General features: G+C 30.3%; 1 protein-coding gene across 1 annotated transcript; it reads left to right on the plus strand.

Annotated features, from left to right (window-relative positions):
- The first annotated feature begins 7,342 nt into the window (after nucleotides 1-7,342).
- LOC112802556 (uncharacterized) lies at nucleotides 7,343-9,778 on the plus strand. Its single transcript, XM_025845820.3, has 2 exons — nucleotides 7,343-7,658; nucleotides 7,769-9,778. The coding sequence occupies exons 1-2, from the start codon at nucleotides 7,608-7,610 to the stop codon at nucleotides 9,575-9,577; spliced, it is 1,860 nt and encodes a 619-aa protein (XP_025701605.1). The 5' UTR covers nucleotides 7,343-7,607; the 3' UTR covers nucleotides 9,578-9,778.
- The last annotated feature ends 7,366 nt before the right edge of the window (nucleotides 9,779-17,144 follow it).

Genomic DNA, 17,144 nt, shown 5'->3' on the forward strand with positions numbered 1-17,144 from the left:
CACTTTAGAGTATTCCTTTATAAATTCACGCACAAATTGTCAATTTGGCACGTAAAGCTTTCATTGGTTACATTTCAAAGTTGCCCCCGATACCTTATGTCTCAAGCATGCGAGGCATGCCAATTACTAAAGGTATTATCATCTTATGAATTTAAAATTTTTAAATATTTTAATAAATATATTAAAAATTAAAATTTATATTTTTATAATTTCTTTAATTGATTTTAATATGTGTGTCCAGGACGCATATTACTTAAACTCTTAGTTATCTATATATATTTTTAATGTAAAACACACAACATTTTATATCGCTTTATATGTGTTAATTGTTGCTGCTAATTTCAATTCATTTTCTAATATTGAAACTTTGTCAATATTACGGCAGTTGTAGGTGATGATTATTAAAATTATCGAAAAATAAAAAACAAAAGTTTGTCAATATATATTAATAATCTACACATTTTAGTGCTAGTTAATTACTTTATTACGTACGTTATTTATATATATTCACAAAAATATTATTTTGCTGAAATTAGAATATATAAAATCTAATAATCTTATGTATAGACAAATCTTCATCTTTTATTAAGAAAATTCTAAACAATTTAAGAGTATATATGGAAACTATTAAAAACTATTTTCACCTCAGAAAGGCTGGTTTGGAATAGAGCATATCATAACCATTTTATTTATTTTGAAATTTTATAGAATTGCTGAAAATTAAAATTTATAATTTTGTTATGTTAAAAACTATGTTCTATGCTTAAAATTTTGTTATGCTAAAAATGATGAAATTATAAGTTTTTCTTGCAGGAATTTGGAAAATGGATTCTGCAGAGGATAATTTTGATCGATATATTTTTTGTTTCATTATTATGTAATTTTATATTAATTTAGTTATCTTAAAAAATAATTAGTTTTGATACATTGACAATGTAAAATATTTTATACAATTATATAATCATAATCGTTCTTTTAAATAATTATTTATAAGATTAATATAAAAAATATTTATTTTTATTAATATAATATTATATAATTAAATATACGTATAAAATAATTTTATACTTACAATACATCAAAATTAAATTTAAAAAAAAAATAACTTAAAATAGGTCAGTCTACTTTAAAATAGGACAGATTTATTAAAAATTCTGATCTGTTTAAATTTAGTAAGTTGACGGTCTTACCTTATTTTAAGAGTTAAAATGGGACTAATAGCTTAATTTGACACTTGTAATTTGTATTTGTTGTGTGCGTAGGCTTTGAATTCAACCTTTTTCAAATTAAATTAGCATGAGGTCTATGCATTCAAAGAATTTTTCATATATGGAAAAGTTGAAGTTTTGCATCATAGTGATGACCATCAATGTATACCATAATTAATTAACTGATTTATATATATTGATCCAAGCTTGCCTTTGGTCCATCACATTCATAACCCAACTGGCATGTGCTCCCAGTAGCAGGTGTTAGTTGTTTAGTGCACCTACGATGCACGCGCGCCTAGGCAAATGAGTTAAGGTCTGTGTTTTAATATTTGAAGCTTAAAAACTGCCTTGGTTTCATATTGTACTTTTATATTTGTGATTCTTATATATTATATTTATTATTATTTTTTTATAATATAATTTTTTTATCCTATTAAGTAGAATAAATTAAAAAAATAACTATAAATAATAATAATAGTAAAAAATTATGACATATTAAAAAAGAATATTAAAAATATTAAAAAATATAAATAATGTTATACATTTAAATATTTTTATTAATCAAATCCACTTAAATTAGTTTAATATTAACAAAAATTAATTATAAATAGTATTACTCCAAATCTTTGTTTAATTTTTAATTGAATTTGATTCATAAAAATATTTAGATGTGTAATATTACTAAAAAAATATTATATAAAAATATACTAAAAAATTATAAAAAAATAAATATACTTAAAAAAATAATATTATAATTTAATATTATATTTTTTTAATAATTATCTATCTAAAAGTAATTTTAGTTAATATTATTTAAATAATATTTATTTTATTAAAATTAATTTTAATATATAATTATCAAACATAAATTATATTGATACAAATTTAATTTTACCTAAAATAATTATATAAAATAAATCACTTTCATTAACATTACCAGACTCATTAAACATATGTTAGATACTCTTATCTTGCTTTCAGCTTCCATTAATGATTATAAACTCGATGAGAAGGTACTTCACTTTATTAATTATTATCTTAAACCATTTGTGTTCCACTTACTAATGCCCAACCTAACCGTTTGTTACATCCGCGCACTACACAATTCTTAAACAAAATCGAGGCCACGATGTTGCCATATTACACTCTCTGAGGAGTATTTGGGTAAAGACAAAAACATATTAAAAAATAAATTATAATTTAAAGTTTTTTAATTAAGATGCATTTAATAGCTACTACACTCCATGGTGCTAACATGGATAAAGTATACTATAATAATCTTTTTAGTAGTGAGTGTGAGTTGAATTTAACTACAAAAAATATTCGGTTTGGTTCCAAAATTACATTCAAATCTTAATTTAATTTTTAAAATTTTTAATTGATTCTGTGATAAAAATTATTATAAAAATTAATGTGATTAAAATTTAAAAAATTTAAAAATTAAATTAAAATAATTAAAATTTTAAAGACTAAACTAAAATTCAAATATAATTTTAGAGATTAAACTAAATATTTTTTCACAAAATATTCTAAATATATAGATGTCCTGATTGCTCTCCATACGTTTTAAGGGTGATTTATTTTTGTACGGAGTATAGATATAGATTTTTGTTTTATCGAATTATGGAATATTTTTTTAGAAGATATTATTTTGAATATGAATCAAATATTGCCAACGAGGATTTCAAATCGTTTATATTTTTTTTTATACATTGGGTTCGTATTTAACTAAAACTAAAATAGATTTTTGTTTAAAAAATGTATTAGAAATATAATTATTTATATATATCTTCATATTAGTTTAAGTTTTAAAAAATGATTTTATATGATATTAAAATTTTTATGACAAAAAAAATATAAAATTTGATTTTTATTATTTTTTAAAGAAAAAAATAACATAAATTAAATAAAAAATGATAAAAAAAAGTTTATACAAAAATTCAAATAAATTCAAAAAAAATTCTATTTAAAAATATACTAGATATATAACTATTTATATATTTTTACTATTTAAATTTTTAAGAGAAATAATTTTAGGACAGTTTGATTATGCCTTAACCAATGATTAATTTTTGTTTCAAATGTTAAGAAAGTGATAAAACCACTCCTCTAATATATTTGATTTGATTTCCAATCAATTTAGTTGATATGTCTTAACATTTTCTTGATTTGTAAACCATTTCAAAAGCGTTTGAACCGTTTTGTTTAGAACTCAATTTTCAACATGTTTCAATTTTTTAAGGTATTAAACGTCTTCATTTTTTGGACTTAGCTTTCTTATTTCATTGTATTGCTTTCAACAGTGTCGCTCAAATCCTTAAATTCTATGGTTTTGATTCATCAAAACATAAAAACTTTTTTATATATACGAACCTTTGGTTGTAGGACTATGTTAATTAATCTAATGAACTTGATGAATTAACGCAATTTGAAGAATTTTTAATTTGAGTGTCATCAATTTAGTTTAATGCTCGATCATAATAAGAAACTCCCAATTTCTTTGTTCAATTACAATAAACCATCTCCCGATTCGACTTAGGTTATATATATAGTCTTAAATTTGATTTCAAAATTCATCTATATCCTTTTTTTAAAATTTGATGGTGAATGAATGCTTATAACGACACATTTCAATTCAAAATTAACACCATTGGTTATGGGGCATCAAAGTGATTAAATTATTCTCATGTGACGTCAAAGTTACGAATCAGTTCAACATGGAATCAATAACTGATACCAACATTAGGTTAAAAAGGGTGTGGTCCTTCTACATACTTAGCTTAAGATAGGATGCTTTACAACAATATACACTTTTCTTGTGTTTACAGAAAATTCAGAAGTAGAAAATTAACATTTATGTTTTTTTTTCCTTCATTGTTTGAGAAGTAATAAGAATATAAAGCAGTTAAAGAGAGAACATTTAGTCATTATTTTTGAAAATATTCGCTTACAATGCAAATTTATCCCCACGCTGTATCCCTTGAAAAGTTGTATCACTTTTTAACGTAATAATAATGTACTAAAATTAAAGTAACGTTACATATTTAAGTCTTTTAATGAACTAAATTCAATCAAATTAAATAATAAAATTTAGAATAATATTAATTATAACTAATTTTTGTTAAGTTAAACTAATTTAGTTAGACTTGGTTAACAAAAAAATTAAAATAAGTAGTATTATTCCTAAAATTAATGTTCTTAAATCTTAATAAGAATTTTCTACTGAACCAACAACCAATCTTAAAATAGTATAAAGTTATATCATGGTTATTTATTATTAGAAGAATAAAGTATTGTGTTTGTCTTTAATGTTTGGGATAGATTTTAAATTTATTTTTAATGTTTAAATCGTTTTATTTAAGTCCTTAATATTTTAAAATTGTCTTAATATTATCATGTCGTTAGTGATTTATGGTGGGACAAAATTGAGATTATTTTAAAATATTAGAGACTTAAACATACAGGACAAAAATGTTAAAGATAAAAACGATATATTGCTTTTAGAAGAATTATAAAATCAAGTAAAATGATAATAAATTTTAATAGAATGAATTGCATTATTAATTTAAGATTTTTACTCAAACTTATAGAATTATTAGTATATAAACTTTCAAAAAAAAAAGAAAAGAAAAAATATGTACATATATAATAAAGTATAAATAATATTTTTTGTTTCTAATATATCGAACTTTTTTAATGTTTATTTTAATTAAATTTTATTTTTAACTTTTTAATAAATTTTAATCTTTTCTTCAATAATTTAAATTTTTTTACGACAAATAATTACTTATTTATTTTTTAATTTGTCTCTTAACCAAAAATAAATTCACTTAAAAAAATAGTGTGATTAAGAGTAAAATTAAAAAAATAATTGAATAATTATCTACTAAAAAATTGATATTATTAAAAAATAAAGTAAAAAATTATTTTAAAATTAAAAATAAATTTAAACTAAATTAAACATTAAAGAATTTTGATACATTAGCGACAAAATGTACAATTTATACTTTATTGTATATGTTTTATGCTCTTTTTTTTTTCACAAGTTTATGCATAAGTCATGCTATAAACATTTTATGATGAGTAAAAATCTTTAAGAGTAAAATTATAAAAAAAAAATTTATTTAAAATGAAAGTAATGTGATTAAATGTAATTTATTTAGATGTGATTAAAAAATAATTGAATAACTATGTACAATAAAAGATTGATATTATTAAGGGAGAAAATTAAAATTTATTTCTATGTATTATTTTTTCTCAACATTTTTGTCCTATTTAAGTTTTTAATATTTCAAAATCATCTCAATTTTATCCCATCGTTAATTCTGTTAACAAATTTCTAACAACAAGACAACATTGAGCCAATTTTAAAACATTAAGAACTTAAATATGACGATTTCAATGATAAGAATAACTTTAAAAATTATCTCAAATATTGGAGACAAAAACCATGTTAAAATTTAAAAAGTTGTATTATATATTTTATATTATTATTAGAATAAAGATTATTTTTAATTAAAATTAAAATATAACATAGTTAATATTTGTTGTTAATAAATTTTAAAATTAATTTATTTTATATTAATAAAAAAATATATAATAAAATAATTATATTTGTTTTCTCAAAAGTACCATGCAATGTAAAATAACATTTTATTCATTAAACAATACTACAAGTCAACATAATTTATTTTTTTTTATCAAAAGTTAATCAGTAATATTTAAAAATATTAATTAAAAATATAACATTGAACTGCTAAATTAAAGACTTTAAATTACTGACTAAAAATATTAGTCAATATAAATTAAAATTGGTGCCGCTTGAACTTTTCTCTTATTCATTATCTGTATATAAAAGGAGATTAAGAGGAATTTAGTACATAATTATTGAATACCATTTTTTTTTTACATCTCTATTGATGCTTATTTTGTTTTGTTAGTTTTAAAAATTTAAATCAAATAGTGTCATTTATTAAGATAATAAAGTGTTTATCAGCGATCTTGATTACTCTCACTTTTGTTATCATTAAAGATATTTAATAAATACAAAATGGATTACTAAATACAAAATGTAATTTTATTAAAAAAAGTACTTACATATTTGTCAAATTTAAATATAATTCAATTGTCTTTATATTCTACTAAATAATCAAATGCACTTTTATAAGTATATTCAAATATAAAATATTTTACAAACTTTATACTTTTTAAACTATTTAGAAGACTCATAAGAAAGTCAGAATAAAATTGCATCTTTAGATTTTTTTAATTTTTTAAAAGAATTTTGACTATTCACGTAAAAAAATCTAAAAAACAAAAGTCATCAACTTTTAAATATAGAAATATTTCATTTTTGTTATACTTGTGAAAAATTATATTAAAATTTAATTTTTAAATTTTTTACAACTTTATTTTTAATTTGTATTTTTTAAAATTATTTTTATTACTTATTAGTTATTAACATCATAAGCTTTCAAATATCAGTCGATAGTTTACCCCTCCATAATCTAATAAAATACACATCTCTATTTCATATAAAAAGTAGTGTCATTTTTTGCTCTGTAAAAGCGAATTTGTTTAGGCTACTTATCTAAGAAGTAGATTTTGTCATCTTTCTTATTTCGAAAAGAGGAGAACAGGCAAAATTAGTTCGGATAAATGTAATCTAATACAATCATGCAGGCAAAAAAAAAAAAAAATCATATTATTTATTGGACGGGTAAAAGTCCAAAATTTAGATTTGTTGACAATTTAAAAAAATACGAAAACAAATAGATAAATTTTAATTTAAAATTTTAAAAGTGAATTTGTCAATAATAAATGATCTTTTATTATTTTTAAATTTTTGAAAAATGAGTTTATCAATGACGAATTATTTTTTTATTTTTTAATATTTTTAAAAATATAATGTCAATGGCGAATTTTAATCACCATATTTCAATAAATAATAATATTACACAATTCTTTTAAAAATTAATTACTAATATAAAAAATATTAAAATATTAAATATATATTAAAAATAAATTAAATAATACATATATCTAATATATTATACCTAATTTTGGTATACACGTGTGATTTTTGAATCTAATAACACTTCAAAAGACTTGCCGTCCACTTCTCCTCACTTGTCATGCTCACACTAATAATGAAAACCAAGATACTTTTAGCAAATATACACATATATTCACATAAGGTATCACCATGAAGTTTTTTTAAAGGTAAAAAGAACGTTCCTAGTCATTGATGATATTTGTCCAGACTCCAGAGTAAAGCAAAGCATGTCCACTCAGGTGTTTGAGTGCCCTCCCTTCTCCACTTTTTCTCTCTTCTATTCTATATCTTACGCTCTCCGTCGGGGACATTAACACACAACACAACACAACCAACTCAAAATGAGTATCAGTCAGTTCATCTTCCTGCTCTTGTCACTCTCTTCTTTCCATGTAAGAACCTCAACTATTCTTCTTTTTTTTTTATTTCTACTATACATAATACATTGTATTGCATATGTGCATATGCCTCCTTTAACACGAGGTCTTTAAAATTAATGCAGGTTAGTAATACTTCTCAAGCAAGCAAACAACGTTACCAATATTTTTCCAACGTTGAAGCAAAGATTAATCCATTCACTCCCAAAGCTTCTCTCATACGCTATTGGAACACCCACGTCACAACCAACCTTCCAATTCCAAACTTCCTTCTCTCAAAGGCTTCACCTCTCACACCAAAACACTTGGCCACACTCAATAAACAACCTTTCACTTCTCTCTGCTCCGCACCAAAACTTTTATGCTCCTTCGAAACGCAACAAAACGACGACGTCTCGGCCCAAAACGGCGCCAACTTCGCCATTTACTCAAACAAGCGTTTCAGCAACTACGGCTCCTCCCAAAACGGTGGTCTCGACTCGTTCAAGAACTACTCCAACAACATCAACGCCAACACCGACTCGTTCCGCCGCTACAGCGCCGGATCCACGCGACACGGTGGCGCGTTCACCTCTTACTCTGAGAACGGCAATGTCGCCAACACCGATTTCGCCTCCTACGGCTCCGGCGCCACTGCGAGCTCCGGCGAGTTCCGCAACTACGACAAGCTCGTCAACGTTCCCGACCTCAGGTTCACCACCTACGATTCCAGCGGCAAGAGCCACAAGCTTTCGTTCTCGAGCTATGGTAACGAAACGAATTCAGGAACCGAAACTTTCACGAGCTACGGTAAAAGAGTTCGCAGCGGAACCAGCGAGTTCGATAACTACGCTGTGAGCTCCAACATTCTTCAATCAGAGTTCACGAGTTACAGCGAGTTAGGATCCGGCGGCACAAATGACTCGTTCAGGTCTTATAGCTTCTCCGGGAATAACCCTAAGAATAGCTTCAAGAACTACGCCACCGGTTCCATCTCCGGCACGGACATGTTCACCAGTTACCGGAACCGGGCGAATGTCGGCGAAAATACGTTCCAGAGCTACGCCGGGAAATCAAACTCCGGCGGTGCGACGTTCGCGAACTATGGCCAATCCTTCAACGTTGGAAATGACACGTTTATTAGTTACGGGAAAGGGTCTTCGGGTCGGACCCAATTCGGGTTCAGGTCTTACGGGTTGGGACGCGCGTTCAAGGGTTACAACAAGCAGGGCGCGTCGTTTTCGGAGTATCGCAATTTCAGCGCCACCAGTGGCAAAATTGTAAATAGGTGGGTCGAGCCCGGTAAATTTTTCAGAGAATCGATGATCAGAGAAGGAAACGTTGTACCTATGCCTGATATTAGGGATAAAATGCCTGAAAGGTCCTTTTTGCCCTTGTCCGTTTCGTCAAAGTTACCGTTTTCTTCCTCCAAGGTTGTTGATGTGAGGGAAATGTTCCACGCGCGGGAGGGCTCTGCAACGGATCGTGTAATCACGCGCGCAATGGAGGAGTGCGAGAGAGCTCCGAGCCGAGGGGAAACGAAACGGTGCGTCGCGTCCGCAGAGGGGATGATAGAGTTTGCCACGTCAATGCTGGGTAACAGCGTGATCTTGCGGACCACGGAGGGCGTGAATGGTTCCGGCACGAGCGTGATGATTGGGACGGTCTACCCAATCAACGGTGGAGATGTGACAAAATCTGTGTCATGCCATCAGAGCCTGTACCCTTACCTGCTGTATTATTGCCACTCTGTTCCAAAGGTGAGGGTTTATGAAGCAGATATACTTGACGTGGCAACGAAAGAGAAGATCAATCATGGTGTTGCCATCTGTCACCTTGACACGTCAGCGTGGGGCCCTGATCATGGGGCCTTCTTGGCTCTGGGGTCTACCCCTGGAAAGATTGAGGTGTGCCACTGGATATTCCAGAACGATGTGACGTGGACCACTTCTTGAGGAACAAAAGATGCATGGAAGAAGAAGAGACAAGAGAATCTCTACTTTGGTTTCTTTCTTTTTGTTTAGAGTTAGTACTATATTATTATTCTGGGAGCTAATGAGATTGTATTGCCATGCAAATTATTGAGATTTCCTATGCGGTTAATATGTAATTTTTTGGAATTTTAAAAATCGTAATGCTAATAATTCAGTTTCTCAGCTGCGCAGTGTCTGTTGTGGGGTGTTCAAGAGGTTTCGTTTCGATGGCCATGGCTCATGACATGTTTTTTTTCTTCTATTGATGAACTTCTAGTGTTCTAGTTGCGCTGTGTTATATAATATGGAGTTCGTTACATCTTAATTGATTTTGGCCTTTAACTTGTTGAGAAAGATGTGGTTAACCCATCAAAAATCGGGGTTAAATTGAAAACTCTTCTTTAACTTCGATGGTGTCTGCAAGATTCTTACTATGAGCATTATTTTTTCTTTTATATTTACTACACTTCCCCTGTCACTTAAGCAAATAGGCTTTCCTTTCTTTTCTTTTCAATTTTTTTTATTCAAGACCAAAGTCTCAACACACGCCTTTAATGCAGAATACGTAGATCAACAAAAGTATATAATTAATGGAAAAGTATAGGTAGATAATGAAAATATTAAATAATGTGAATAATAGATATATTAAATGTTTATTTTACTAGGTGTACGGATGATTATTTTAATATTAAGATTTAGATAATTAATTTGGAGGTATAGTATATTTTTATTTGATTGGTGGTTGTTCATATTGTTCAAGATGGTCATTGTTTATCTAACACTTCCTATAATTAATAAAAAAGAACAAGTGTTGTTTTAGTTTTTAAGAGTTATGATCAAAATTAAATTCGTCTCTAATTTTATTTTTAATTTAAAATGGTCTTCGACACTTCATTTGATATTAAAATAATCTTTTTCACCATTTTATCCCTCTTTCACTAACACCTACTCTCTTACCTCTTTAATCCCAAATCCTATCTTTTTCATTTCCACGGTCATATATTCTTTTTCTCACTCACACACACGCACTTTCTTTTTTTCTTCTTATTCTTCTCACTCACACACACTTTCTTCATCTCCACCGCATCTCTTTACGTTAGTGACTTCTACCTCGATGGCAACCTCTACTCCGACGACGACCTTCTTGAACAACAACAGCAGTGTAAAAAGGGATATCAATCGTTGTGACTGCGATAATTTTCAGATCTTCTTTCCGTGCTTGCTTACAAGATGGAGGAGATGTGAATGAGTGACAAGGAGGAAGAAGATAATGATAAAGAAAATAATTTTGGAGATGAAGGTAGAGGAGGATGTTTGGTTTAAAGGAAAGGATTTTGAAATCGAAAAAGATCTTACATGAATTTTGATTGAACGATAAGAATGAACTCAAGTCGAGAGAGAAGGGGAGAGAGAGAAAGAGAGATGAAATAGAATGTGAAAGGAGGCTGAAGATCGCGAGGAGATGGCAACAACAGAGATGCTCTTGCAGTGATTTTCGTCACAGCTGAAAGAGGTTGTCGCCAAACTAATCCCTGCTCCCCTCCTACGTCGTTGCTGCTGCAACCACCTTCTTCATGCTTTGCCATGAATCTGCCTTCATTGTGTCCTTCTTGCAGCGTTAGAGTTCACTCTCAAAGCTGCTGGAAGCCGTTGCAATCACCGTTGGATTGATGATTTTTTCATTTTTTTTCATTTTTTTTTAAAAAATCTGAACCTATTGTTTTTGTTGCTAGATTTGAAGAATTTAATGTTATTGAATTAAAAAAATTTCTAAAGTAGTGGTGGTGGTGACTATGAAAAGGAAGGCAATGGTGATGATTGCAGGGTGAAAGCTGGTGTAGCGAGGGTATTTTTATCTTTTAAAAAATTATTGTTTTTAAAAGAATGATTTTAATAATACTAAATAGAATGTTGAGGATCATTTTGAACAAAAAAAGGTTAAAGATGATTTCGGTTTTGACCCCAAAGCTTAGGGATCAAAACAATACTTATCCCTTTAATAAAACATGGATGAAACAACACGAAAATAGTAAAAAAAATGGAAATAAAACACACCAAAAGTGATATACAACCAAACAAATTGCATTAAATTAGACAGACTTTTTCAAATTTGATTGAGTAGACAATCTCATATTTCTATAAAATTTCATTCCAAACTTTAAATTTATCTCTAATTTATATATTTTTAAATTTTAGGATAAATCATATGAAAATAGATCGAGGTCACAATAATATTAATGGTGCAAATTTTGAGAATATCCACAACTGAACCGGCAAGTGCACCAGGTCATCCAAATAATATTTTAGATGAGTGAGGGTCGATTCTACGAGGACTGATGGGTTGAGCAATAATGGTCGACTGATTGGTTTAGTTAGGCAGGCAGAAAAGTTGGTTTTGTGGGTTTGAAAAGCATTAAACATTAATTCAAGAGTAAAGAAAGCAAATAAGAGAATTGGTAAGAAATCAATAAGAAAAAACAGTTAAGGTATCGGAAATGTTTACTTTTTTGGATTAAGTTTTTTTACCAACTATTTTAATTATGCAAGATTCATTTCATGACAAACTGTGAGTAACTAAACCGTAATGTCTTAGTGATTTAGTCTCCTCTAACCTTCATCAATCGCCAATGTCTTGGTCACTTGATCCCGATTAGAGGGTTAAGTTCACATCTAGTTTATGGCCACAAAAACCATAATCACCCAAAGCTAAGAGGTATATGTCATGTATCCTGATTAGTTCAAGTAATTAACAATTTAGAAGGATTTTACTTTCAAGCTATTGTTCAGGTGAGAGACCTTTTCTAAGGATCAGAAGAACGCATATAGAATAAGGGTCATACTTTTGTTCCACCCAGATTCATAAAATGAAGAACGAAAGTAATCCTTGAAACTAAATCAATACATTAATTAAAACAGAAAAGCAATAGTCTTAATCCATAAAAATAAACAGAACTCCTAACCTTAACCAAGGAGGTTTAGTGGCTCATAACTTACAGAGAAAACAAGAGTTCTGAAAAGTGTGAAAGTGCGCAAGAGAGAAGATCCCCCCAAAAGGTGAATATTTTCTCTTTTATATCTAACCTAATTTTTTATTTGAAAATAAAATAAAATAATAAATTCTAAAACTAAAAGATATTGTTTGTAAATAAAAATTATAAAGATAAAATAAAAGATAACTAATAAAAGCTAAATCCACTCGAAGATACTTCATTGACGAGGCTTCAATTCGGATTGCCTGGTGCTAAATGCCAGTTGGGCGTTTAGCGCCCAAAGAGGTAGAAAGCTTCCTATTTTGCAAGGCTTGCTCTGAGCGTTTAGCACCCAAAGAGGTAGCCTCAAATCTTCTCTTTTTAGCATAAATTTCTGCTAAATTACTCTGAATCTCACCTGAAATAAATAAAAACACTAAAACACTCAAAGTAGCATCCAAAGAGGATTTTTGTATTAAAATAATATAAAACTTAATAAATTCTAACTAAAAATGACTAAAAACACTAAGGAAAAATAGGTACAAGATGCTCACACATCAATTAAACAAATATCTTAAAGCAAAAACGATTACGATTTTGTCTCAATTTTATTTTTCAATCATTGCAGATAGCAACGTTGATGTTTTTATAGTTAATTGTAAGAATTCATCACGATTTATCTTGGAGCAGGATACATCAGTAAATCATTTAAGACTTCAACTATTTAAGATTATTAAAATAGTGTATATAAATCATTGAGAGTTATTAAAAATTTAGCTTGGTTGAAGTAGGGATGACAATGGGGCAGGGTGGGGGCGGGATATGTCTTCTTGCTCCCCATCCCAGCTCCTGTTCTCCATCATGGGAGAATATTGTCTTCTATCTCTATTTCTTACAGGGACTCATTCCCTGTGGGGGCCCCATTCCCTATCTCTTTAATAGTTTTGACTGATCATTAATTTTCATAAGAATAGAGTTATAAGTATCCATCCTATAAAAAAATAGCAAGCCTTTATACAAAAAAGTTTAAATGGAAGGACAACGACTTCTTTCAAAATGACGCAGTGGGAGGACACGACAACAAGCCAGAGCACAGAGCAGTGGATAAGGTGAGAAACGCGACAACGGAGAAAAGAATGGAAACAACGACAAAGTTGCAAAAAGGAGAACAAACACACCCTCAAAAAGGAAAAAAATGCCGCAAACAAAGAGAAATATGCAGTGAGGGTGATGGCACGGTAAGGGGTGACAGTGCAGTAAAAAAGGAGAGTGGCGAGGGGTGACTACAGATAATATAAACTTAATAAATTCTAACTAAAAACGACTAAAAAACTAAGAAAAAATAGGTACAAGATGCTCACACATCAATTAAACAAATACCTTAAAGCAAAAATGATTACGATTTTGTCTCAATTTTATTTTTCAGTCATTGCAGATAGCAACGTTGATGTTTTTATAGTTAATTATAAGAAGTCATCATGATTTATCTTGGAGCAGGATACATCAGTAAATCGTTTAAGACTTCAACTGTTTACGATTATTAAAATAGTGTATATAAATTGTTGAGAGTTATTACAAATTTAGCTTGGTTGAAGTAGGGATGACAACGGGGCAGGGCGGGGGTGGGAGATGTCTTCTTTCTCCCCATCCCTGCTCCCATTCTCCATCATGGGAGAATATTGTCCTCCATCTCTATTTCTTACAGGGACTCATTCCCTGCGGGGATCCCATTCCCCATCTTTTTAATAGTTTTGACTGATCATTAATTTCCATAAGAATAGAGCTACAAGTATCTATCCTATACAAAAATAGCAAGCCTTTATACAAAAATTCTAAATGGCAGGACAACGACTTCTTTAGAAATGACGCAGTGGGGGAACGCGACAGCAAGCCAGAGCACAGAGTAGTGGATGAGGTGGGAGATGCGACAGCGGAGAAAAAAATGGACACGACGTTAGAGTTGCAAAAAAGAGAACAAACGCACCTTCAAAATGGAAAAAATGGCACGAACAGAGAGAACAACGCATTGAGGGTGATGACACGGTGAGGGGTGACGGTGCGATGAGAAGGGAGAGTGGCAAGGGGTGGCTATAGATAATTTGGATGGAGTATGAACGACGTTAAGAATTTCTGAATTAATTCTAAACTATCAATTCAATTATTATTCTAAATTAATTCTTTTTGTTCAATATCATACTTAATGATTTCATCTTACCTTAATAAGGTTGGAACAATGTCTAGAGGAGCTCAGATGTCAAGTCAGCAACCACGTGATAGAGCTCATGCATTTTCATCCTCAACTAATAGTGCTCCAGCATCCCGTATTAATGAACCATTTCATGCACCACGCAATGATAGATGGCTGGCGCCGTCAAGTTGAAGTGATGACCCTCAAACTCCCACAGAATGTACAGAGACTCGGTATCATGATGAAGTGGCTATTACCTTCAGAGGATGAAGATTACGACCTAGAGGTGTAAAATCCAGTTACATAATAAATAAACTAAAACTATAAACATGATGAGAGAAAGGTTTAGAATAGAAACCAGGACACTTATTTTAAAGGTTTTGTCCCAAGATAGGACCAAAAGACCAAAAATCACAAAATGGGCCTATGTTGGCCCAAAGCCCAAACCCAAGGCACGAATCCCCTCTCACTTAGCAATAATTCAGCACACATACCCCTCATTTGAAAGAGAGGCACATATAGAGAGAAGAGAGGAAGAACAAAAACCATAAGCCACTATTCATTCAAATTTTCAAGTCCACATAACTTTCAATCTGTACCTCCGATCAAAGATTTGTTTGTGGCTGCGCGACCACCTTGTCATGTTCTTCGATTCTATCTAACTATTGTGGTAAGAAATTTCAAAATTATTGCCCCATTTTTCATTTCTCTTCTAAATTCGAGTTTTGGGTATATAGTGTTGATATTTTTGTGATTTTGATGTTTAGGAAAAACTCAATTTTGAGTTCTAACGAGGTTTTGACCTGAGGTTACGTGAAATAAGGTAAGAAAAATTTTTTCTTTGTTTTTCCGAAATTTGGGTTAAGAACCTAGTACGAACATTATGAAATTTGTATGTGATTAGATTATATGGATTAGCTTGGGTTGTTTGGTTGAATTGGTGCAGTTGGAGTATATGGTGTGGTTGCGAAACAATTGGTGGAGGCTTGGAGGAGTTGGTTGAGGCTTGAGTCTGGTTGGAAAAAGAATTCAAGTGTTGGAAAAACTCCCGTCGATAAGGTACGGGTTTTGGTTCCAGGTAGGCATTATGTAAAGTTATGTGAAAGCCTAGGTTAAATACCTTAGGATAGGTTTGAATAGAATTGGTTGGTTAATGATTGATTAATTGTTGAGAAATATTGTGAATATGCAAAATCAGTATAATTGAGTTTGAATATAATTGTGATTGAATAGATGTTGTAATTGATTGCCTATTGAGATTTTGATATGAAAATTGGGTCGGAGGGCCGTGATTTGGTGAAGTATCCCCTATTTGGTAAGTTACGGTAAGTGGTGTAAGTGTCATGTTGTGAATTGTGATTGAAATAATAAGTTTGGATAGATAATTGATGAGTTGTGGTTATTGTTATGAATTTATTTTGATGATTTATGCTATATGAGTTGAAATTGGGTTGATTAGGCTTGATTGGTTAGCAGGTGATTGAATATTGATAAATGAGTATTGATGGTGTTTAGAAGTGGTTTGTGATGGGTTAGAATGAGGTAAATTGGATAACATCATGCAGATTTTTGATAAAAATAGATTTTTGACTAATTTCGACCGGCTATAACTTTGCATTCGGAGTTCGGAATTTAATGGAACTTGTCTTAAATTAAAGATAATGACGAGAGATTTAAAATGGTTTAAGAATTAAAGAAAACAAAATTTTGTAGAGGAAGTTATGAACAATTGAAAATTTATAATTTAAACTGAAATCTGAGATGTTGCAGAAAAACCAGAATTTAGGCCTGTGTGCACACGCACAGGGTTGTGTGCACGCACTAGTCAGAACCATTGTAAAGACTTGTGTGTTAGCATGACGGTGTGCGTACGCACGCCAAGGGAGATCTTCAAGTTGTACGTACGTATGAGGGGTGATGCGTACGCATAGGTTCTATTTTCACAAAAAGTCTCTGTTTTTTACTAGTTAGCTTTTCTGTCAAGCTTGTAAATCCTTGTAACCCCTGAATAAGGTTCAATAGCTAGTTTTTAGGCTCTGAATGAGTGTGAGCATATTGAATGGATTAAATTGACATATTGAATGAGATTGTGGATTGAAGGATCGAAGTTAATGATAATTGATGAAAGCTTGTGGTTAATGAACCTATTGAATAAAAATAATAACTAATTGAGATCTGAAATGGCAAGGACGGTGGTGAATTTTGCTTGTGCATTGATTGATATTTGTTCCGAATAAGGACAATGGTTATTCCCGCTTGTTTGAGGTGCCCGGTAAGGACGGTTAGTTAATCACGCTTACTCGTGGACTAATGTGATTGGCAAGCATGGTGGTAAATCTCGCTTGCTTTTATGGAACCTACGAGTAAGGACATTTGGTTAATCCCGCTTACT

Source organism: Arachis hypogaea, chromosome 5, assembly GCF_003086295.3.
Source record: "Arachis hypogaea cultivar Tifrunner chromosome 5, arahy.Tifrunner.gnm2.J5K5, whole genome shotgun sequence".
Taxonomy (NCBI): domain Eukaryota; kingdom Viridiplantae; phylum Streptophyta; class Magnoliopsida; order Fabales; family Fabaceae; genus Arachis; species Arachis hypogaea.